The 26025-nt window shown below is 35.4% G+C and overlaps 2 protein-coding genes and 2 long non-coding RNA genes across 5 annotated transcripts; 3 read left to right on the top strand and 1 right to left on the bottom strand.

Annotated features, from left to right (window-relative positions):
* On the top strand, positions 1-2367 carry LOC112180960 (salutaridine reductase). Its single transcript, XM_040510724.1, has 5 exons — positions 1-75; positions 673-916; positions 1082-1156; positions 1389-1571; positions 1986-2367. The coding sequence occupies exons 4-5, from the start codon at positions 1389-1391 to the stop codon at positions 2361-2363; spliced, it is 561 nt and encodes a 186-aa protein (XP_040366658.1). The 5' UTR covers positions 1-75; positions 673-916; positions 1082-1156; the 3' UTR covers positions 2364-2367.
* On the top strand, positions 172-1252 carry LOC121050612 (salutaridine reductase-like). The gene is made up of 4 exons (XM_040511346.1): positions 172-206; positions 673-916; positions 1082-1156; positions 1232-1252. The coding sequence occupies exons 1-4, from the start codon at positions 172-174 to the stop codon at positions 1250-1252; spliced, it is 375 nt and encodes a 124-aa protein (XP_040367280.1).
* Positions 2368-9953: 7586 nt separating the features above from the next.
* LOC112180963 lies at positions 9954-11341 on the bottom strand. 2 transcript variants are annotated; one of them, XR_005803232.1, is made up of 3 exons: positions 11088-11341; positions 10270-10428; positions 9954-10151 (listed from the first exon to the last, which is right to left on the bottom strand). It is a non-coding gene; the product is annotated as an uncharacterized LOC112180963 (long non-coding RNA). The 2 variants fall into 2 exon arrangements; XR_005803233.1 differs by having other exon boundaries at positions 10270-10417.
* A 12534-nt stretch (positions 11342-23875) lies between these two features.
* Positions 23876-24456, top strand: LOC112180965. Its single transcript, XR_005803228.1, has 2 exons — positions 23876-24109; positions 24184-24456. It is a non-coding gene; the product is annotated as an uncharacterized LOC112180965 (long non-coding RNA).
* The last annotated feature ends 1569 nt before the right edge of the window (positions 24457-26025 follow it).

The following is a 26025-nucleotide window of genomic DNA, read 5'->3' as shown; positions in this document are numbered from 1 at the left end:
GTCGTTGTTAACTGAGGGTCATTGCATACGACATACTTGCGCCACAGATTGATCAACACAGTGGAAAAGGAAAAGGTATAAATACCAAGAAACCAATAGTAGATGCATACATCGACAATCGATTAAAGTTAGCTTTCATACCTCGTCTCACTTATAGTTAATTTGCTTCATATGGCCGAAACAACCAACGATTCTCAGTCAAAGAGGTAAGTATATACACACATATGTTCATAGATTCCCATAAACACTTTCTTCACTGAAGGCTAAGTATTACATGTGTCTTGTCGATCAAATTAATATCTGAAATGTTATATGATTCCATGATTCTATCTAAGGTATATTAATGTATACCAATACATCAAATAAATTAGTTTGATTCAGACTTTTAGAAGTAAACTAGCTCCATATGCGCATTAATAGATTAATTTGGGACTAATAGTCTATTTCTATATATATCATAGATTTATTAATGAAATTATGTTATATTGCCAGACTATAAATTAGGATCAGAAATTCAGACATGCGTGTCTAATTCTATGTAATGTTACAACAGTTCTGGTTCACAGCAACCTGACACATCTACAAACTTAAGCAGAGACAATTTCCTTAATTACTAACTTAATTGTCTTGATTCTCACCGGCAATAAATACTTGTTCTCTTTTTGGTTTCAGAATTTGTGTGGTCACCGGGGCCAACAAAGGGATTGGATTTGAGATATGCAGGCAACTAGCTTCTAATGGGATCCTGGTAGTATTAACTGCAAGAGATGTGAAGAGCGGACAAGAAGCTGTCGAAAAGCTCAAGCTTTCTGGCTTGACTGATGTAATTTTTCATCAACTAGATGTAACCGATGCAACTAGCATTGCTTCTTTAGCAGATTTCATCGAATCCCAGTTCGGGAAGCTTGACATATTGGTACTTTATTACCTCTCTATCAGTATTATTTGAATTTCAATTCCTATGATATAGTTAATGACAAAGGATCAAAAAGCTCCTCCACAAAGAAAAGAAATTATAATTTGACTTGCTGGTTTTTATATAGATACGTTATACAGTTTAATACACTGTTATGTAATACAGGTCAACAATGCAGGAGTTAACGGAATCACAGTGATCGGAGGGAATGCAAAGAACATAACTTTTGATTATGAGCATGTAAGTTTATGTAATATAGAGAGAGAGAGACATTCTTAACTTTTGATTATGAACATGTAAGTTTATGTAATATAGAGAGAGACATTAAATATTTAAATGTCCTGGAGAATTAAATAAATAAATATACGCGCGCATATATATATATAAAGTGTGTCTATATATATGTATATGTGTATGTATATATCTATGTATATTTGTAACATCAATAACTAGTGGAGATTATGCTGCACAGATGTTTGGTTCAAAAGCTGGAGACTTGAAAAAGCATCTAGAGCAAACATACGAAAGTGCAGAGAAATGTCTGAAAACGAACTACTATGGAATCAAGCAAATGAGCAAAGCAACTATTCGACTTCTGCAAAAATCTGGTTCACCTAAAATGGTCAATGTCTCTTCCGTCGGAGGACAGTTAAAGGTACAAAACTGGATTCAACTCCTTAATTAAGGCAAATATATTTGAAAAATTCCTTTCAAATATAGCCGATCGAAGAATAATTTTCTTTTGAATAATGCTACATGGATCATATTCTTATATTGTATAAATTGTGTATCACATTACTAATACAGACGATATTAGGACATATCGGACGTGTATCACATTAGTAGTGTTGTCTACAAGTTCCAAACCCCATTCCAGAGCCTACTTTTTAGTTATTTAGTATAAAATAATTGTTAGTTTGATATACATTATCGTTTCAATCTTTACAGTTGACTTTGTTCGTAGCGATGTAACACAAGAAGGGGTACATGAATGTGATCCAAATTGACATATAACTTATTTTTTTATTTTTTTATTTTTGTAATATTCAAATGTTTGTATGTGTTCCAGCGTGTTACGCATCAAAAAGCAAGGGATGAGCTAGGAGATGTTCAAGGCCTCACCGAAGAGAAAGTGGACAAGGTTGTTGAGGAGTTTCTGAAGGATGCGAAAGAGAATTTGGTTGAAGCTAATGGCTGGCCTATAAACTTCTCTGCTTACGTAGTGTCCAAGGCAGCCATGAATGCTTACACCAGAGTTCTGGCAAAGAGCCACCCCGAAATTGCAATCAATGCAGTTAGTCCTGGCTACACTAGCACTGACATGACCTTCAACGTTGGCGGGCACTCTGTTGAAGAAGGTGCAAAGGGTCCTGTTAAGCTGGCCTTGAGCCCTGAAGGTGGACCTTCTGGCCTCTATTTTGACCAGCTTGAAGTCTCATCGTTTTGAATGAAAATGTCACTACTAGCAAAATCTCTAGTGGCCACCCATTTTGGATACACTTTTCTAAGTGTATCATTTGAGTAAAGCAAATGACACCCTTTTATATTTTTAGTATTCTTTGTTTTATGGGTACCGATAACAGTGACAAAATAAAAAATATAATCAATAAAAGTAAGTTAATACATTTATTAAAGACAAAAATCCGTATTTATTGCTAAATAAAATACTAAATTAATATATTATATTAAATATTCGGATACATATCTGATATAGATACGGTTAAGAGTGTGAAGTAATAATATCTAATTATTTATTGCATTTAATTTTTTCAAATTTACAAATTAATCATCTATCCTTGCAATCCGTATTGCAAAAAGTATCTGTGTCATTATTTTCTTGTGTTTTTATATTTAAAATGTTATTAGAGTTTTTGTATAATTAGTTAATGGGCATAATTGCAAAATAAACTATGCATATCTGTATCCATTAAATTGTCAAACGTTTAATAAAAATTGATGGTTGTTTAAATATAATTATTAACCAGATTACTTTGCCATCATAATTATGAGTTTTAGTTTGCCGTATATCTATTATTTCTAATATATTAGGTGTAGATTGAGAATAAGTTTTCAAAAAAAAAAAAAAAGTTTTAATTGAAGTGGTTAAAAGTCAAAATACAAATAAGATCCCAAATTCTTCTCTTACATACAGATAATCGTATTTAATTTTTATTAGCCACGTTCCTTGTTTTCGTATCCAATATGGTAACTAATAGCTACAATTTCAATTTCCATATCCAATGCTAATTGTACACCTTTTACCGTATCCAATGTTAGTTACGCATTGACTTTCCAAATCCAATTCTAATTGTGCATTGGTGCACTTCCATATTCAATCGTATTGCAAAAAATATAATGAAATATTTTCTTATGTTTTTAGATTTAATATGTTATTAGAGTTTTAGTATTATAAGTTAATGGGCATAATTGCAAAATAAATTATGCAATATGTATCCATTAAATTGTCATACGTTTAGCAAAAATTGGTGGTATTTCAAGTATAATTATTAACCAGGTTTAATTTTCGCCGACATAATTATCCATTTTAATTTGCCGCATATCTATTATTTCTAATATATTAGGTGCAAATTGAGAATGAGTTTAAAAAAAAAAAAAAAAAAGAGCTTCAATTGAATTGACTTACAAATAAGATTCCAAATTTTTGTCTAACATACGGATAATCATATTTAGTTTTTATTAGCCACGTTTCCTTGTTTTTGTATCCAATATGGTAATCAATAGCTACAATTTCAGTTTCCATATCCAATACAAATTGTGCACCCTTTTCCATATCCAATGTTAATTATGCATTGATAACTTTCCAAATCCAATATTGATACTAATTGTGCACGGGAGCACTTCCATATTCATTAACTGTGCACGTTGTGCACATCCAATGCAAACCACTCAATCATATTGATGTTGAGGTGCTATGAATTGAGGTTCAGGAAACAAAATTTAATCAAACAAATTTTCAGTTGAAAAAGAGATAGCATCGATCATCAAAAGGTATCAATTTTTATTCCAATTATTATTGACATTTGTTCATCAATTTTTTTTAGTATCATTTATGACTTTAGAAATCAATTTTTATTTTCACCAAAAACTAAATACTCATTCCTTTTGTTTTTCTATGCAGCTTGATAACAATCTTTGATCAACGATATGGACAAGGAATGGATATTTTTAGATAAGCACACTGATGAATATAATGCTGGATTGCATGCATTCCTCAATTATGCCTTAGAGCATGCTTCTTTTGAAGGTACAATCAAGTGTCCATGTAAAAGGTGTCATAATGGCTACAATAGACTGCCTGCTGTTGTTGAGCAGCATCTTTGGGTGGATGGCATGGATCCAAAATATGTTAACATCCCCTGGACTGAGCATGGTGAGCATTTACCAGCTGTAGTTGATCATAATATGGCAGGGCCTTCATCATATCAACCAGATTTTAATTTGTCAGGACCGTCATCACATCAACCAGATTCTGATGTGCAAGATATGTTGCACGATGCATTTGGTATGTACGAAGGTGAAGATGATTTACTAGAACCAGCAGAGACTACTGAAGGTCCATCCTTGCCTAACGGCCCTACCCCTGATGCACAAAGATTTTACCAGCTTTTAGAAAAAGCTGACGCTGAATTATACCCTGGTGCAGGAAAAAAGATGTTTGATTTTTTGATAAAGCTGTATCAAATAAAAGCATTGAACAGTTGGAGTGATGTATCGTTCACACAATTGCTTGAATTGTTAAAGGCTTATTTGCCCCCAGGGGAAACTCTTCATGCTTCTTTCTATTTAACAAAAAAGTTCATCAAAAGTCTCGGGCTGACATACCAGAAAATCGATGCTTGTCCAAACGATTGCATGTTATATTGGAAGGAATATGCTTCAAGCACAGTTTGTCATGTATGTGGTACAAGTGGTACAAAGAGAACACCTCCCCTACAAACAAGGTACCAGCCAAGGTTTTGCGTTACTTTCCATTAGGGCCAAGGCTTCAAAGGTTGTACATGTCTCGCCACACCTCTGAATTTATGGTTTGGCATTCTGAAAAGAGACCACGAGATGGGGTTCTACGTCATCCAGCCGATTCTCTTGCTTGGGAAGAATTAGACACGCATATAAAACAACCACGTCTGTAGAAGTGGAGGTCAATTCCCTATCAGGTTTAACAATCAATTCTCCATCTCTCTCATCTCTTTGGTCTCAGTTGGAGGAGGTTTGCATATCTTTGTTAATTACTATTCGTTTGGAGAATGGGTATGATTGTTTTTATTGATTTTTGTGGTTTTGACAGATGAGTCACCTATATGAGGATGAAGAGGATTACGAAGAAAATGGATATGACGATAGTGAGACACAAGATGTTGGTGGCATGTTTCATCAGCAAGATGACGTCAATGTTTCATCAGAGGCTCCTGGGGGAATAAAGAAGCACCGTGGTCCAAACCAGAAGAATTGGGCAATGGAGGGTCGGGAAAAGCTCTTGTGGAATCGTTTTGGACTTCCTAAGGGTCCACGATTGAAGGTGGCAAGATTCTCAAGATTCTTGGGTATTTTGGCAAAAGACTTTACACTTTTTCCAATTAGTACACCTGACTACCGGCATTTCAATGCTAGTGACAATCTTGAAAGGGCTTGGAATCGTGTTAAGGTATATGTTGAATGTTTCAATCCTTTGTTAACATTGTCTTATATGTGACTTTCCATTATATTGATGCGTGTAAACAAATCTGTGCAGGAAACTATTGATTGGTCTAATCCTTGGGTTGCAAGTTTGGAAGGTAAAATCAAGAAAAGGGTGAAGAGCAAGTTAAATGAACGGTGGAATCACTGGAAGTCTCAGTTGCGCAAAAAATGGTATAAACCATTCATGAACACACCACGTAGGTTTCAAAAGCCCAATGACGATCGTGTTAATGAGCGTCAATGGAAAATTTTTGTTGCAAACATGGACAAGAAGAAGCATCAGGTACAAAGCAATTATTTCATCTTCTTCATGTAGACTAGATTTAATATTACTTACTGGTGTTCATATGTTGGAACACAGAGAATAGCAAGCATCAACAAAAGAAATCGGTCTCAAAAGAAGATGAACCAATCAACAGGGACTCGAACATATGCAAATGTCACTCATGAATATGTAAGTGAAACTTCAGTGCATACCTTAAATGTTATGTTAGAACAACTTCAAGTCTATTCAACACTGGACAGAGCTATATCAAAGACTATATATGGAGAGTAATAATTCCTTATTCTTTGTTTCATGACGAGCGAGTTGTTGCTGCAACATTAAGCTGCCATTTTCTTTGAAGTACTTCTCTTTGAGTTTGATAATCCTTCTTTTGTTCATTTCCCAGTGAATCCATATTATTACAACTAGCAAAACTAAGAAGCCTAAACTGACACCTGCATAATTACAACCAAAGTTGTTTTCAAAATTAGTTCGTTTACTTGGGTGTAGGATTTTATAGTTTGAAAAGAAGTACAACTAAAACTTGACCTCTAAGTAATCATACATATATGTTTCTTCTATCTAGTTGTATTCTTTAATTTCTTTTTTTTAGAACAAATATATTAATATATGTTCTCGAGCTTGATGAGGTTAATATGGTTGAGCTTTATAAAGTAACATAAGTTCCATCGCGGTTCTCTCCACCTGTTTGTCAACTCTTTTTAGGTTGAATTAGCATTTTAGTTTTAACATGCATCTGCTTTTCTTTTTTCAGTTTCAAAACATTTGGTGACAGAAGTTGGATCAAATCTGTTAATCTAATTTCTTCTATTTCAAACATATTGTTATTCAAAAAGTAGTAGCTAGCTAAAGTAACCTAGGTAACTGAAGGTATAACTGCATGGTGTTCAACAAACAGAATTGAAATTGGATTTTTATATCATTGCTAGCGCAGCATGGATGTTAGTTGATATGTGTTGACAGGTAACTAGTACGTATACATACATACCCAACAAAATTTTCAGGAACTTGATCTTTGATGTTGGATTGTTTGGTATGCAAGTCGTCGGGTCGTCGGCTATATCAAAGACTATATATGGACAGTAATAATTCCTTTTTCTTTGTTTCTGTTGGTAAAATCTTTAGTTTAAGTGATTTTTTGCTAGAGTATGTCCTCATTTTTTCTTGACCAAAGCTAACTTTGAGCTTTCAATGCAACAACATTAATTAATAGGTGTATCTCAACTAATACAGTTTGTTGCTTTGACATTCGCTTAGCTATCCCTATATATACTAACTGCCCACTTCTTAAAAAGAAAACGCCAAATGTGGTAATTGCAAACATATAAAGGGAAGAAGAGACCTTGACATTGATTTATTGTAATGAGTTCCAGATTGGTAGAATATATACTTTGTAGACAACTATGCTTTTTGAGAAGTTAGTATGGCAAGATTAATTGTTGCATGCTTGGTAAGTTCTTCCATTGCTGAGTAATTGTTTAATCTGGGTGAAAAAGTTAACATCTGCCTTGCCTGTAATTAAATAACAAGCTCTATAATTAACGAGTCAAGGAATTATTTTCAGATTAGTAGTTCAATTATTAAAAATGTGATTACCTGCAGACATTTGGATGTGTTTCCAACTCCTTGTATCTCTGTTTCTTCTCTCTCCTACCTGCCCACCTTCTTGTATATCTAGTGCATATTTTTAATATACAATCTATTGCACAGGAAATTTCTCATGGTAAAGAGCCAGATAGGTGGGAGCTATTTAAATTAACGCATCAAAGGAAAGGGTCCCAAGAACCAATCGATGCGGCATCTGCAAAGGCAATTGTAAGCTAATTTATCTGTAGTTTTATTATACTTGTAGATATTTCGTGTCTCCTTTCCTTATGGTCTATCCATTACATTTGTTGTAGGCGGATTTTGAAGAGGCTGAACAAAAGAGGCTAAGCATGAATGTTGACATCACTGCTCCAGAAATCCGTGAAGAAATGTATGCTGAAGTTCTTGATAAGGAGAAGGGGAACAGAGTGAGAGGTGTTGGAGCAGGGGTTACTTGGGACGAAGTCCCTGGAATCCATGTTGAAGAGCGAGGAGTATCAAGAGAAGTGAAACAATTGCAAGAGCAATTGGAAGAGCAAGCCAAAAAGGCACAAGAGAGAGAAGCACACATGATGGAGGAACTACAAAGCAAAATGGCTGAGCAAACAAAACGGATGGAACAATTGTTTGAAGTAAGATGCGTAGAGATGGCACTCCAAAAAATGGGAGAGATGTTTAAACAATGCGGAATATCAGTGGATACACAAGAAGATGTCATGCAAACGATGTCTCAGTTTGCTCGTGACACGTCTCAAAGGCCATCGACTGTTGCTTTTTCACCAGATGATGATGTCTACCGTCCTACAATGCCATTTGATTGCCCCAATAGGCAAATTGATTAATCAAGTAAGTATATATTTATCTTTGCATTTTGACTATATTTATTGGATCTGGAACTTTTTTACAGTTCATATTATGATTTTGTACATATGCTATTTCTGATCAGTAATTCGTCTTTAACTTGGTCCATATGTTTAGGAATCATGCCTCTATCAGCCATTATGCAACAAGAACGGGAGCTAATCTTGTGGAGATGGTGGTCATTGCTTCAAGACTATTAGGATTTCAATTCATTGTCATGTTAGGATTTCAATTCAGTACTAGATTACACTACTACAATAACATGATTTAAGGACACCTAAACCGTGTCCTTAAATACATATAAGGACTCTTTAAAAAAGAGTCCTTTATCCGGGTGTCATCGTAAGTCCCAAACAAGGACACTGAAAATGTGTCCTCTTATCTATACGAGGACACAGTTTATGTGTCCTAATAGCCCTAGACATGGTGTCCTTAAATCCATAAGAGGACACCTAAACAATGTCCTAAAAGCTCTAGAAACTGTGTCCTCTTTTCTATACTAGGACACACAAACTGTGTCCTAAAAGCTCTAGAAATTGTGTCCTTAAATCCTTGAGAGGACACAAAAAAATTACTCATATGTGTCCTTAAAACTAAAACAGGACACTTAATAAAGGTAATAGAGGACATTAAAAAAGTGTCCTTAAAACTTGTAAAGAATCCAAAAAAAATTAATAAAAGAAATCTTCCTCCAATTATACACAGCTCAAAATACACCACCAAATACATTAACTTAACCAGAATATCATATCCATACATATACCCAAAAAATTTCTAAAGTGTAAAGTCTGAACACACATTATATGTCAATCATGAACTGAAGAGTAATTACAGTTTACATGAAAATGCTAAACTTAGATTTGCCAGAAGCAAATGCCAAAATGAAAGTACCATCCTACAAGACTTGTTGAAAATGATGAGACCTTGCTGCCTGTACTGCCATCAGTACTAACAAACTTTGAACCTGCACAAGTATATGCATAATTAAAGAATAAGCAGCAGACTGATTAATAGTAGGATTCTTGTGATTAATACTAAGATAATTGAACAAAAGGTTCTTGTGAATGCCATTTAAAATACCATTCCCTTCCCAGACTTGGTGATGAGTGTTCTGTTCTTAAGTTTATATGAATAATATGTTTGACTCATCAAGTTATATGCTTTATGCAGAAGACGTAGGCATGAAAACACTATGCTTAGAGAGACATTTTATAAGCATTCTTTTCTGGATAAACAGGGTGTCACTTATTGAAATTTGAACTTCACTTTTTGTCTACATTGACTAAATGGAAACATCATTTACGGGAAAAAGGGTTGCAGCACATCCACATTTGAAGTAGAGAAAGAGCAAGATAACATACTGATCCATCCCACAGACCATGGTATGCAGTTCCACATGAACCTGCAGAGGAAAGTAAAATGGCAAAAGAATATCAGAATGAAATTCAACAAAGCAAACAGTAAAGTGGCAAAAAAATATCAGAATGAAATTCAACAAAGCAAAAAAATCAAAACAGTTAAGCAAGAGGAGAAGAAACATAAGTACAAAAAAGAAAACTTTGTTTTGTAGCAGGCAGTGGGCAGTTGGAAGATCATTACCTTGCCCAATCCTCTCTCCAATTATCATGTCTTCCCATAAGACTTCATAGTCCAAGCAATCAATATCCACATCCTCCTTTTTCGCAGAACTATTGATACTTCCAGAGCTGCTACCACTGCTTGTGCAATTTACATTAAACAAAGAGGTCCAGGCTCCTGAAGCTTCATTAGTTGCAGGTCGATTACTTTCATTCACCTAATTTTCTGGTTTTAAAGCACAATTACCCTCCTAAGGTATTGAATCATTTCCTTGATCATTATGAAACCAGGTCCAATTTGTAGGAGCATATCTTGTTGAAATAAGAAAGTCTGGAGTCCTTACCTTATCATTTCCCCTTGTGCCTCTCGGAGCCACAGGAAGCTCCAATAACATCCTTCTTCTCTAATATATTGGACTTCGCCATTCATGAGCTGTTTATCTTCCTCCACATGCTCCAGGCTTGGCCCTCCTGAGCTGAGTCCTCTGTCAACTGCTATAGAACTAGTTGAGGATAAGAGATTCACCGGGGCATACCAACACTCATACCACGTTAATTAAATATCAAAAGAATAATAACATTAATGACATGCACAAAATAAGAAATTAAGAAGGACAGAGTTGCACTAAGCTAAGTGATCTTTGTATGGAAGAAGATGGCAGATAGAGGAATTTAGAATTGTTCTACAGAAAGCGCATTATCTTTCGACATAGACTGCTAAGAAAATAAACAATAATAATTACCAATAACACTTTCCAATACCAGGTGGAAGTATCTGAGAGTGGCTGCTTCCTCTACCAATGTAGTGAATGAAATAATGAAACCCAATGAACAAAAACATGGCCAAGTGGAAGTATCTGAGAGTAGAACCAATTACAGTAAGCTGTAAAAACAGTAGAATCAATTACAGTTGCTTCAAACTGTAGAGATACTAGATGTTTCTGTTCCAGCAATTCCATATAGTAAGCTATATATGTTTATGTTCCAGCAATTCCATATAATTAATGATTCAGATAATGCTACTTAATTTTCATGACATGCATACACACACCAATAAAAAAATATAAAAAATAAAAAAACAATTTGCTAGATATAACATCAACAGTAAGCTAGATCGAAGGAATTAATAACAGGTAAATCCATCAATTGAAGTATTGCTAACCTTATTTATAATTGAGCTGCTTGGAGTTTCAAGAATATCTTGAGCTGTCCATCCATTGAATTCCTGCAAGCTTACGACTGAGTTCTTGTAGATAAGAAAAAGAAACAAGAAACTTTCTATCATTACTAACTTTTTTATGAAATCATTCAAGCAGGAAGCATCAAAAGTAATCTAAGTAAATTTGAAATAATAAATAGAGAAAGACCCATAAGGGCTTCAATTAATGCATTGGTACACACTAAGGAGAAGGGGAGAGAGAGAGAGAGAGAGCGAGAGAGAGAGAGAGGTGGAACCAGACTTCAGGGCTTTAATCTAATCATCTGCTGCTCAAAAGCCTTGATCTATCATTTTCTGCAAGCACATATGTAAACGAAGCATGAAAATGCTTTCAACATTCATACTTAGTTCAACTATTATAAAACAGTACATAATCAAATAAAGAAGTTAATTTGCATAAGAAGTTTATCTTTTAGCTCAAATAAAGAAGATAGTACCTCAAGATAGTTGTCATTATCAATCTTCTTAAGGCAAATGATAAGTACCCTGACAGCTTTATTGAAATTTTTAAGTCCCTGAGGCATTCATCAATTAACATAGAAAATTTTACTTTCATGTACATTTAAGCATTAATAGGCCAAAAAAATTTATGATAATCATAAAACCATGCAACAAACTACTTGTGAAGATTATCATAGCTTGCGACATAGCTTCTAGTGTTTGTTATGCTTTTCTAACATTGCTTGCGACATGAGTAAATTGACCCATCTCTATGCTGACCAGAATGGAACACATGCACATATGAACAGTATGCTTTGATGTAGGACAATAATCAGGAGTACAAACATAGCTCTTAAAAGCATCCCCAAGTTGCCATGAGAATAATGGAAATCTCCAAAATCATTGTAGCCCATTCTTATGCATTCTTTGATCAGATTTGTCTGCAGAAAAGCATTAGAAGACAGTGAGACATCATAGAAAGAGCTAATGGGAACTGCACAAATAAGTTCAAAATATAAAGCTGCATTTGGCAACTTCCCTGAAGTTGATTTTTTCAGCTTGTTTGACGACACCAAAGAACAGTGAAAGATACTTCAATTGAACAAAAATCATGAATCCATGATCCAGGATGCATGTTCTAGCATAAAAGCAAAGGCTGCCACCTCCTTATCAACCATAAAATAAAGAAAAGAATTCATTCGAACCCTTTTATATCTTTCCACTCTCATCCACCAAAACATGTGCAAATAAGCTAAAATCAAGGAGTGCTGACCAACATTGCCTTTAAGACAAACAATAGCGTATAACTCTCTTGTACCTGATTAGAATAGCTTATTAATAACCATAGTTGTAGATACGGGATAACCCAAAAACAAAAAATTTTAGCAATAAGACAAACAATGGACCTGATTAGAATAGCTCATCCATAACCATAGTTGTAGATACAACATAACCCTAAAACAAAAAATTCTAGCAAACACATTTCAGTAAATGCTTCTCTCATATAAACCTCGATCTCTCTGCACTGTCCACACAGACATAGGATGCGAAACCAAGAACACCATAAGCAATACAAATATAATTAGGCCACGCATCACAATCAACCCAGCAAAAGCCAGAACCCAAAGCAATAAAAAAAAACAAAGTAAACATAACCAGAGGCAAAACCTACAAACACAACAATTATACCCCAAATTTGAGGGGACGGTTGTCAAGAGTCAAGACCAGAAGAAGTTACATACAATATTCATCAGAATGAGCGATAGAGGTGGAAGGGAACATGTTGCTACTGCTCATTCGATCAAGTGCCTTCGCATGCCGCTCGGACGAGCCTCACACAAATGACCCGGCCATCGAATCTGAATCATCGGGTTCGACAAGAGAGGAGACTTAAATTGAGATTACCCAAAAAGAATAATCCCTGAATCCAAGTCAACCCAAGGGCCATGAAGTTCTTCGAAGTTCAATTTGGTGGGTGACATCAAGATCGGAGAAAAAGAGCAAGAGGGGCTGTGGAGAAAACGAGGGTTTGAGGGAAAACAGATTCAGCAAAAGAATGTAGAGGCAGATCGAGAAGGTGAGAGAATCACCCATCCGTGGTGAGTGAATTTGTTTCATTCGACGAGGAAGTGATGCAGATGAGAGAGAGTGAGAGAGCGGTCCACTAAGACGTGCGTGGGAAAACAAAAATTGGGAATTTGAACTTTTGGCCAAAAAAAAGGGCGGGGCAGCGCCTGTTTTCTCGAGGTCGTCCTTGAAAGGTTACTAGGACACCTCAATGAAAATGTGTCCTTATAGGGTGTCTTAATAGCTAGTAATTGTAGTAGTGTTAGGATTTGAATTCGGCATTTATTTCAAATTACGTAGACCTTATAAATAACAAAACTATTTATGTACTTCTGGTAAAATTTAAATGTTGGTGGATTTGATTTTAAATATGAATATTTCATTGAGGTTCTTCTTTGCAGGGGAGTTATAATGGTTGTAATCATGAAACAATTGATAACGAGATGTTAGATTATTGCAGCAATATGAATTTTCATAATAGCAGATTTAAAAAAAAAAAAATTGCTCTGAATATTAATGGTAGGTTTCAATAATTTTTTTTTTAATATAAAAATTCAAATGATACCTTTGTCATAGGGTATCCAACGCATAATAGATACTGAAGAAGATTCGTAGCTTTGCTTAATTAACATTATATAAAAATTTATAATATTAAAGAAATCTCTCAAAAAAAATATTAAATGAAATATTAAGGTATTTAGTATCTTATACGTATAAAACAAGTATTTTTATATTTCGATTAATATATAAATAGGAATTAAAAGAAAACGAAGAGAGAGAAAGAAAAACATTAATATAACATTTAAAATAAAATAAAAAATAGAGACACCAAAGTCAAAAGCGTGGCTTTTGGTTACTGGAGCCTGCAATAGAGGATACACTTTTTCATTCCGTAGCTGCACCGTACCTAATGACTTTTTGATACGGTTATCCATATTCTCTAGAGCAAAAGATACAGAAAAATTAAAGTGTTCTATAAGGCATATGCTAGTAGTGTGTATATTGAAGTATCTATATGTTACATATAATAAAGATTAAAAAGACAAAGATAGTCTCTTTAATTAGAATTGGGAAATTTATGGTTCTACATGCACTTTATGGAGATTTTAATCTTAGTTTGTTTTTAGTGGGGAGGTTTTGATTTGGTCCCCCTTCCTTTCTTGTAATATTTTTTTGTTTTATTAATAAAAAAAATAGAGAAATGGAAGATGGTTTCTTGAGTGTGACAGCCCCCGCCCTCTTCTTGAAAAAGCGGATGGGCGCTTGATATTCCAAATTAATTTTTATAGAGGCACAAATATGCCTAATTAATCCTCTAAAAAAATTACTGATATAATTTGTTGGAGATAAAGATTACAGTTACCATTCCATACATGCATCAATTCTTTGTTCTGTCCTAAACCAACCAAATTCATGTGGATAATCTAATACACTTCGAAAATTCTCAATGGCTCGTTGCCAATCTGGGCTTATATATCCATTGTCTTGCCCAAATTCGCGAAATCATATCCACATTTGTTCAATTTTCAATATGTTAAATCTTGGTTACAAAATTAATCACCATTATTACATATATAGAAATTAAGTATGGAAGTCGAGCATTTCTATTAGAGTAGAACAAGTTGAGATGAAGCCACACTATTTTAATTGTCTTAAAAATTTGGCACATTGTCCTATACAAATACCTTCCGTTGCATGACTGAACATTTTCATCGTTAGGGAAGTGAAATCTACAGTTCTCATTTTACGATTCACAATCCACACTTTATGTTTTATTTTTTAGCAACCTAAATTTTGTCTTTAGTGACTTGAATTTTGTCTCCTTATCAAAATTTCAACCAAAATAAGAAAGAAGTTCCTTTCAAAAAAAAAAAAAGTGTGGATTTCACTCCTCTAAAATTATATATATTGCGTCCATTGTCTTACTTCCCGCTTAAGCTTTTGGGTTTTGATGGTTGTCTAACATGTTGTTTGTGTTTGAGCTTCTTCGATATCAAAAGCAGAGAAGGAGCTAGGAGATCATGTTGTAGGCCTGAGTTGGACAGAAGAAAAGTGGACAGGGTGGTTGAGGAATTTCTAAAGGATGCCAAGGAGAATGTGGTGAAAAGAAAAAACTGGCCAACAAATTTCTCAGCTTACAGACGTACATGGTATCCAAGACGGCTCTCAACCCTTACAAAGAATTGTGGAGAAGAAACATCCCGAAATTGCAATTAACGCAGTTCATCCCGGATATCACTAGCACAGACTTGAACTTTAATATTGGCCACTAGACTGTTGAATTAGAAGCTGCAAAGGGTACTGTCAAGCTGGCTAGCTTTGAGCCGCCATGGTGGACCTTTTGGTCTCTATTAATTTCGAGAAGTTAGTTTAATGAAAGTCTCAACCTTAATGAAGATTGAACGGACAGCATGTTAAATAAAAAATTAATTAAAATAGGGATCGAGAGAGAATAAGAGAATAACTAAAGGACTACTAATTAGTAGCACAGCTACTAATAATCCGGAAATTCTACCATGCTCCGAGGATGGGTTGCTCGGGCACGTCAGCACTATTTCTAACCGTCAGTTGCTGGGCAGTATTTGTGGCATCATCCTAGCCACTTACTGAAGCAAACCGGCAACCTGCAAAGCATTTTTAAAACTTTAGGAGAAACCAACCAGGGCTCCACTAGAGTTTTGCAAGTGGGTTGCACGACTTGCATCAGTGTGAAAAAGTACGTAACTTGCTAATTTTCTTTACCTTTTACAGTGAGTTTCCTCAGTTAGAACAGTTGCTGCAATTCCTGCAAATCCTAATGCTGATCAATCTGCGAAGTGGTTAAGCCTCATAAATTCTACTCCACTAACCCATATTCAAAAAAAAAATCAGAAAGGACCTCCTGGCTGGATGATATGCAGATTTGTTGTTGTTCGATCTATATGCACACTCCTAGCTAAAATACCAGATGTGCTTGTTTAAATATCTAATGATCAGGAGCAGGTGAAATGTGAAATTTTGGCTTCTATATATGGAAGACGTTAAGAAGTGTGAAGAGTCTTGCTGCCAATATGTTGTAATCCATCATTAATTGTTGCGTTGTGGTCTGATCTTAATATCAAAACTTTGATGTACAGTATTATCAGAATTTAGTCCACAATGTGACGTCCATCCCAGATTTGTAAAAGTTGAGTAGTTTATATATAGCCAACCAACTCTGTCTCTTTGTTCTCACTGTCCAAATTTACCTACAGAAGGTAAAGCAAGAGAAGTTTGGTGGTACAAAGTATGGGAAGGCAACCACTTATTCATAATATGAATCTGTAATTGTCATAAATTTCACTCAAAGAAGCATAACCACAAAACAGAAGAAACCAAGCAAAACCATAATATACATCAATCATTCAATCATAACACATTCTCAATCCTTAAGTCCAGCTCTTAGACCAGATTCACCCAATTTCATGTCCAAACGTGACTATTCCTTCTGGTACTTCTTTCTAATCTTTAGGTCAACCTCATTCCTTGCAGCCACAACTCTGGTGAGAGATCCTTGATTCATTACTTGCTGTTGATTGCTAGACAAAAAGCCATCTCGAAATACTTCTCATGACTGATCAAACACTTAATTTTGACCACAGTATTGTATAATCCTACTTGGGGCCACCTTTCCATTTTGGCAAAATAGAAACAATCATAAAGTCCAACCTGATACAAATTTATGGGCAGTATGCAATGCACTAAATAACTGTGGCTAGAAATGATGTAGAGATCATCTTTTAGTCAACTATTCACATTTCTATTAATACCAAGTCACAAGACTTTAGGATTCTTTTCTTCCTATTCCTTATCTTCAAAAATGAAAATGACAAAGAACCTATATTCTAGAAATAAAAAGTCCAGCCATCCAAACTATGGAAGCATATTGGCTCGCTGATAACACAAGTATGTAAACACTAAACAGGACAAGAAATATGATGATGCCTGGCCAAGATTAGTTACAAAGGCCAATTTTGCAAGTATTGTCCTTATATCCTTGCCATTTTTCAGATTTTGTAGTATAAATCGTCTTACGGCATTCTGACTTAATGCAATATTTATGGAATTGAATATGAAATTCAGGATGCAGCCTCTCAGGAATTAAAAACCATGTGGGAAAAAAATAAATAAATAAATAAACAAGGTTTTATACCGAAACACTGTTGAGGCCAACATTATCTTGCCGGGTATGAAGGGGTACTTGGCACCTGCTTCTCTGCATCAAACAAACAGATATAAAAGGAACCAAGTCAAACAATTTGGTAAGTTTAAGTAAAGAAACAGGTTGTTGAGAAACATGGCTCAGAAACATAAAAGCAGATAAAATGAGCTCCCAAATCTAAGCAATTCAACCTAATATCAAACACCCAAATCCTAATCCTTCCGCCGTACCTCTTCTTCTTTTTAGAAACGCAAGCACTGTAGCATTCCCTAAAATGTCTCAAAACACAGAATCGAGCATAACAGATACAGGATTGAATTCCAAAACCACACCTAAAAAGCAGCTGGACGCATTACTACTTTTTGGATTTTGAATGGGAAAGATGGAACTGGATTCATTTAGTATAACTGGGAAAAAATGCCGGTGGGGAATTTCTTTCAAATATTGGAATGAAAGGAAGAAGGAGGAAGGGAGATACCTGGTTTGGAACTTTGGATTTGTTTAAACTCGTCTAAGCTCAGGTTACGTCTAAGCCTTCCGTCTAGAGGAGATGACAACGAGAAGAAAAGGGAAAGCTTGCGAGATGCGACCTCAGCCTTTAGGTGTGTCTGTTTTGGTGAGACGCGAAAATTGAGAATTTTAAGTTTTGATTCAAATTTTGGGCGGCCTTTTCTTGAATTTTGGCGGTCTGCTTTTAGTGATGGGCGGGGCTTCTCTCTGGTTAAATTTTCAGCAAAAACATCACTGACACTAATTGGGAAAGATATACCTTTCAAACCCTGAGGATGGTAGAAATAGAATTTAGCCGGTCTACTCTGTGGAAAAAAAAATTAATTGGAAATTGATAAATTTGATATTATTTATTTATTTTTAGGCTTGGGGTTCAAAATTCAGACAATTCTGTAATAGTAATGACGTCGATCCACTCAGTCAACCGGTTACAGCTTAATAACCCTATATTTTTTCACTGCAAGCAGCAAAGAGTAAGGGTGTCATCGGAGACCACATTAGTAGATATCGTCCGTTAGATATGACAAGTACATGATTTTAGACTTCGGGTTCAAAATTCAGACAATTCCATAATAGTAATGACGTCGATCCATTCAGTCAACCGGTTAAGGCTTAATAACCCTATATTTTTTCACTAATAGCTCCTAGCCATGAGAGCGTGAGAGCTGACAAATCGAAAAAATAAATTACGAGTGAGCAGTTATGAACATATTAGTTTTATGTGATATTTAAGGTTTAGGGTTGACCTACTAGATCGAGACCCAAACCACGACGAAAATAGCTCAAATTTTGATCATAACCATTTATTTTTATCATGATAACATCCTACGGTCGATTTTCATAAATTATATTTTCTATACATTGTTGCTTACGAAAGGTATACTTTTTATTACAACTAATAAGCTAGTTATACCCTAAACATTGTTGCTTACGAAAGGTATATACTTTTCATAAATTATATTAGTCGATATAACTCCTAGCCATGAGAGCGTGAGAGCTGACATATCGCAAAAATAAGTTACGAGTGAGCGGTTATGAGCATATTAGTTTTATGTGGTATTTAAGGTTTATGGTTGACCTACTAGATCGAGACCCAAACCACGACGAAAATAGCTCAAATTTTGACCATAATTATATCTTCTTATCATGATGACATCTAACGGCAGATTTTAATAAATTCTATTTCCTCCACATTGTTCCTCATGGAAGGTATATTTTTCAATACAACTAATAAACAAGATGTAGTGCAATCTAAACAATTGAAACTGAAATTGATAAATTTGACATTATCCATATATTATAGCATATTAGTAATTATTTTGTAAAAAAATTAACTTGATCCGTCATCATTTAGATATCAAATAAAGCGGTCAACCACTTATACACTTATAACTCCCTAAGGGGAGCTCAACCATGAGTGGATAAACTTTCTGAAATTTTTATATCAGTTGATGTAGATCATAACCACGAGAGTGTGAGAGCTGACTGATCGAAAAATGAGTGATCAGTTATGAGCACATTAGTTTTATGTGGTATTTAGGGTTTAGGGTTGACCCAGTAGATCGAGACCAAAACAACTTCGAAAATAGCTGAAATTTTGACAATAATTATATCTTCTTATTGTGATGACATCTAACGGCTGATTTTGATAAAGTCTATTTCCTCCACGCTGTTCCTCATGGAAGGAACATTTTTCAATACAACTAATAAACAAGTTAAACCGCACAAATAGGCATATAAGGATTTCGTGCGATCTAAACAATCGAAATTGAAAATCGATAAATTTGACATTACTCATCTATTTATAGCGTATTAATAGGTATTATGTAAAAAAATTAACCCATTAGTAAAATATTTGTTACAACTACTAAACAAGTTAGACCACATTAGTAGGCATATATGAATTTTGTGCGATCTAAACATTGATATTTCTTACGGTCCGCAAAATAGCACGTTTCATGGTCGTCATGTCATCGTCAATAAAGAGGTTATATATGTTACTTCGGTTGATTAAGTGGATCGAAGTCGAAACTATGACGAAATTGGCTAAATTTTTTATAACATGCATAAATTATTCCAATAGTACTCTCATCCAACGGTCGGTTGCCTCATTTCCATTTTTCTCGAAGGGGTTACTCTTTGAGAAATTTGATATATAAATATATCTTTATATAAGTAATTATAGTTGTCCAAGCGGATTGAAGTCGAAAATAATACGAAATTGGCTGAATTATTAACAATAACCATAAAACATTTCAATCTTCCTATCGGACGGTCGGTTTCTTTAAATTCGTTTTCCACCTTGTATTGATGTTGATCCACTCGGTCAACCGATTAAGCTTTAATAAGCCTATATTTTTTCACTACAAGCTTCAAAGAGCAAGGGTGTCATCGGATCGTACACTTGAGACACTGTCCGTTAGATATAACAAGTACATTATTTTAGGCTTCGGGTTCAAAATTCAGACAATTTCGTGATAGTAATGACGTGGATCCACTCGGTCAACCGATTAAGCTTTAATAACCCTATATTTTTTCACTACAAGCTTCAAAGAGCAAGGGTGTCATCGGATCGCACACTTGAGACACTGTCCGTTAGATATAACAAGTACACGTGGATCCACTCGGTCAACCGATTAAGCTTTAATAACCCTATATTTTTTTCACTACAAAGCTTCAAAGAGCAAGGGTGTTATCGGATCGCACACTTGAGACACTGTCTGTTAGATATAACAAGTACATTATTTTTGGCTGCGGGTTCAAAATTCAGACAATTCCGTGATAGTAATGACGTGGATCCACTCGGTTAACTGATTAATCTTTAATAACCTTATATTTTTCACTACAAGCTTCAAAGAGAAAGGGTGTCATCGGATCGTACACTTGAGACACCGTCCGTTAGATATAACAAGTACATTATTTTAGGCTTCGGGTTCAAAATTCAAACAATTCCGTGATAGTAATGACGTGGATCCACTCGGTCAACCAATTAAGCTTTAATAACCCTATATTTTTTCACTACAAGCTTCAAAGAGCAAGGGTGTCATCGGATCGTACACTTGAGACACTGTCCGTTAGATATAACAAGTACATTATTTTAATCTTCGGGTTCAAAATTCAGAGAATTCCTTCATAATAATGACATCGATCCATTCGGTCAATTGACTAAGATTTTTTTTCTTATTTTTATTAACTTCGCACTTCGAATGGCTAGATCGTTAATGAATACAAAAGTTTGGGAACAATATTAGAGTACATATGATGACGAGTCTCTAAGAATTTTCGTGAAGTTTTGCGGACAACCAAGTTATTTATTATGATTTTTAAAAGTTTCAAAGTTTTAAAAATTATTTATGTATTATTCTTAAAAAAATAAAAATTATTTGTTAAAAATTAATTTCTAAGAGGTGCGATCTGGAGCGTTTACTCTCCATTGTTTGATCTGAACCGTTGATTGAAACTATTTATCTGGGCTCCAGGGATCAATGAAGATCGACATTCCAGAAGAGTTCTCGATCCGGATACCAGCGACGATGACTCGACCGGAACTCCAGCGTCAGGCGGCGTCACGGCGGCCCACCAGCGAGGACAACGATGGCTTCTTTCCCGCGCATTCCAAATTTGACATTATCCATCTATTTATAGCGTATTAATATTTATTGTGTACAGAAATTAACTCAATCCGCCATCATTTAGATGTCAAATAAAGCAGTCAACCACTTATACACTTATAACTCCCCAAGGAGAGCTTAACCATGAGTGGATAAATTTTCTGAAATTTTTATATCAGTTGATGTAGGTCATAACCACAAGAGTGTGAGAGCTGGCAGATCGAAAAAAGAAGTTGTTAGTGATCGGTTATGAGCATATTAGTTTTATGTGAGATTTAGGGTTTAGGGTTGACCTAGTAGATTGAGACTCAAACAACTTCGAAAATAGCTGAAATTTTGACCACAATTATATCTTCTTATCATGATGACATCCAACGGCTGATTTTGATAAATTCTGTTTCCTCCACGTTGTTCCTCATGGAAATGTATATTTTTCAATACAACTAATAAATAAGTTAAACAGTATTAGTAGGCATGTAAGGATTCCATCTATTTATAGAGTATTAATAATTATTGTGTACAAAAATTAATCCAATCCGCCATCATTTAGATGTCAAATAAAGCAGTCAACCACTTATACACTTATAACTCCCTAAGGAGAGCTTAACCATGAGTGGATAAACTTTCTGAAATTTTTATATCAGTTGATGTAGGTCATAACCATGAGAGTGTGAGAGCTGACAGATCGGAAAAAAAAAAGTTGTGAGTGATCGGTTATGAGCATATTAGTTTTATGTGATATTTAGGGTTTAGGGTTGACTTAGTAGATCAAGACCCAAAGGATGATGAAAATAGATGAAATTTGACCATAATTATCTCTTTCTGTCATAATGACATCCAACGGCCGATTTTTATAAATTATGTTTCATCTACCTTGTTCCTCATGAAAGGTATATTTTTCAATACAACTAATAAACAAATTAAACCGCATTAGTAAGGATTTTGTGCGATCTAAACAATCGAAACTGAAAATCATCTATTTATAGCGTATTAATAATTATTGTGTAAAAAAATTAACCCGATCCGCCATCATTTAGATGTCAAATAAAGCGGTCAACCACTTATACACTTATAACTCCCTAAGGGGAGCTTAACCATGAGTGGATAAACTTTATGAAATTTTTATATCAGTTGAGGTAGGTCATAACCACAAGAGTGTGAGAGCTGACAGATCGAAAAAAGAAGTTGTGAGTGATTGGTTATGAGCATATTAGTTTTATGTTGTATTTAGGGTTTAGGGTTGACCTAGTATATCAAGACCCAAACAACTTCGAAAATAGCTGAAATTTTGACCATAATTATATCTTCTTATCATGATGACATCCAACGGCCGATTTTGATAAATTTTGTTTCATCGACCTTGTTCCTCAGGTAAGGTATATTTTTTCAATACAACTAATAAATAAGTTAATAAGGATTTCGTGCGATCTAAACAATCGAAATTGAAAATCGATAAATTTGACATTATCCATCTATTTATAGTGTATTAATAATTATTGTGTAAAAAAATTAACTCGATCCGCCATCATTTAGATGTCAAATAAAGCGCTCAACCACTTATACATTTATAACTCCCTAAGGGGAGCTTAACCATGAGTGGATAAACTTTTTAAAATTTTTACATCAGTTGATACATGTCATAGTCACGAGAGTGCGAGAGCTGGCAGATCGAAAAAAAAAGTTGTGAGTGATCGATTATGAGCATATTAGTTTTATGTGGTATTTAGGGTTTAGGGTTGACCTAATAGATCAAGACCCAAATGATGATGAAAATAATTGAAATTTTGACCATAATTATGTCTTTTCGTCATAATGACATCTAACGGTCGATTTTGATAAATTCTGTTTCCTCGATTCTGTTCAATACATTTTCTAAACAATAAGCAGAAAAATAAAAGGTGATTGCAGGATATGACAAGTGATAGTATTTGCTGTGAGTGAGCAATATGCACGTCAAATTGTCAAGTGCCAATAAAGGTAAAGAAATGTTGGTGCTGGCCATGAAAATAAAGGTTAAAAGTAGCAGTGACTTTCCAAAATAATTGTGTCAATTTGTACTCTTTGTACATCAGCTTTTCTCTCTCCTTTTTTTTTTTAATAGAAGAATGAAAATTAGAAAACAAACCCGCAACTTCTCTCTCTGGTGTTGTTAGTTTTGTTCTTACTTTTTGTTCTTTATGTAAATTTCTGCAACAAGTTTTTTTTTTAATTTTTTTTATTCGAATTTCTGCAACAATTTTGAATTTATAAAGTTTTTTTTTTTGTGTAATGGAATTTACGAAGTTTTGAATTACTGAAATTTATTTTTAACAAAAACAAAATTGGTGGCTGGATCTGGATCATCCAAATCATCACCGCTAGATCTTAACCGTTGATTTTTTCTACATATATATTCAGATCGGTCTAGAAGGAACCAGTTCCGTCGACCCATTTCACGAACCGGGAAGCCCCGACGCTGACCCGACGGTATCTCCACTGTCCGGCTGTGTCTTGGTGTCGGATCAGCGGCGTCTTCACCTTGGCGGCACGAAGATGAACATGGCCTTGGTTTGGTCAATTGACGACGGCAGATGACGAGTTGAGCTCGAAAACTCTTGCTTTATTGGCGGTTTTGATGCGTTTTCCGGCAGCTTCGATCGCCGTTGGCTGCAAGTGAGGTATGGAGATTCCTCTTCACTCCAAGCTATACATGATGGTATACTGAAAGTCATCTTTTGGTTCCAATTTAAAGATTCGGTGTTTTAGGCGGCTTCGGCCGGGTCGATCAATACTACAGCGGCTGGGATAGTCAAGGATTACTGCCGCCGCTGGAAAGTTGCTGCTGGGATTTAGGAGGGATCGGCGACCAACCACTGGCATCTATATGTGGTTTTTATTCTTGTTTAATTGGCAGTTGCTTTCTACTTTGACCACATGGTTTCAAGGTTTAAAGTGGTTTTGATTCTGTATGTACCCAAACAAAGAAGTTGAATGAGAATAAATCAGTTTTGAAGCTCTGTTCATATATTTGTGCAGCACTAGTCAGAGAAGATATGAAGAATATGAACTGTGCAATTACATTGACCCTTCCTTTCGATCTCTTAACCGGGAACAGGCTAAACCTTTCCCCCTACATTTTCTCTCACTGAACTGACACATGCTTCTCACGTGGCTGGACCCAAATAAACCGAGCACTCCAAACTCCGAGCATGGAAGACGTTCCCCTAATAATCCATTACCCTTGTTTTTATGGGGTAATGTGAATAAGAACCTACAGAGAGGACCCTCTAGGGATGCTTTTTTTATAAGGGGTCTCGATCCAATGCCTAAATTTAAGCCAAAAATATTCACTTTTTTTTTAATAAAAAATACTCTCACTTAACTTAATAAGAGATTTTAATTAAATCACACTCACTTCATTTAAAATCAAAATGTACTAGCTCAGTCACCATCGCTGGAAATCTCTTCCTCGAAGCTCTTCATGAACGAGCGCTGGAATGAGATCGGAATCGTCGAGTAAGTCCAGTAGGTCCGAGGTCGTCTCTGATCGAGAGGTCGTCTCTGATCGAGTAGTAATTCGATTCCAGACGGGATAAGGTCTGTGAGTTTGTGCTTACCCATTCAAGCCAAACGTCAGCCGCAACGTCTATGGCGCCAGAATTAAAATCCTCGCTCTTTACACTAGCCTGTGCATGCCTGCATTTAACACTCAACCTGCAAAATTGAGACGAATTTGTTAGCGAATAATCAAATTGAAGCCTTTGAGGTTTCAATGCATGCATGTGAGAGAGGAGAGAGAGAGAGCTGACCGGGTCGGACAGAGCGAGCTGGGATTGGGCCGAGCTGTGGGGGAAGCTCCGCGGAGAGAAGAAGGAAGAAAGGAAGTTGCTGGCAAGTGCAGAAACGACGTCATTTCAATGGAGGTTGCGCGGTGCTGGAGTGGTGGGTAATGGTTAGTGGTTAGGATTATCCTTTTCTCGTTCCCAGTTTGCATCAGATAATCTTTCTTGTTTAGTAATGGAGTATTGTCCTAGTGGAGATCTTCTTGTCCTCCGGCAGAAGCAAGTCGGAAGGTGTTTTTCTGAAGCAGTTAGGAGGTATACAAGTTAGAAATGCAATTAAGATATATCATTATTATTCAATTTTTTTTTTGATTGGGGGGTCAGCGTTAGCAAGTTAGCGACACACACACTCATGCAAGGTATCCCAGCCGAATCTAGACTAATCCACTGCACGTCTATGGGTAAAATTCCACCACAAAGTGTAAGAGAGGGGATTCGAACCCGGGTGTGGGGTTCCACACCTGGAGGCTCGACCACCCCGCCATAACCTTGGTGGTTATTATTATTCATTTTGTTTCAGATGCTTATGAATTTGTGAGATAACCTGCAATTAGTACTAGGGTGCAAAGACGTAGATGTCTAAGAAAAGTATACCATGTCTAGATTTATTATTATTTCTGATTTAGACTTTTACACGTGTTAGTGTACGTATTGGTCATGCAGTTTTTTTAAGATAGGAAGACAATGACTGTAATAACTGTTCCTTTTCTTTATAATGGAATTACTGTTGGTATTGGATTTTGTCTTTTCAA

This window comes from Rosa chinensis, chromosome 7 (genome assembly GCF_002994745.2).
Source record: "Rosa chinensis cultivar Old Blush chromosome 7, RchiOBHm-V2, whole genome shotgun sequence".
Taxonomy (NCBI): Eukaryota; Viridiplantae; Streptophyta; class Magnoliopsida; order Rosales; family Rosaceae; genus Rosa; species Rosa chinensis.
The sequence above is the reverse complement of the archived record's forward strand: the minus strand, read 5'-3'. Positions and strand labels throughout refer to the sequence as shown.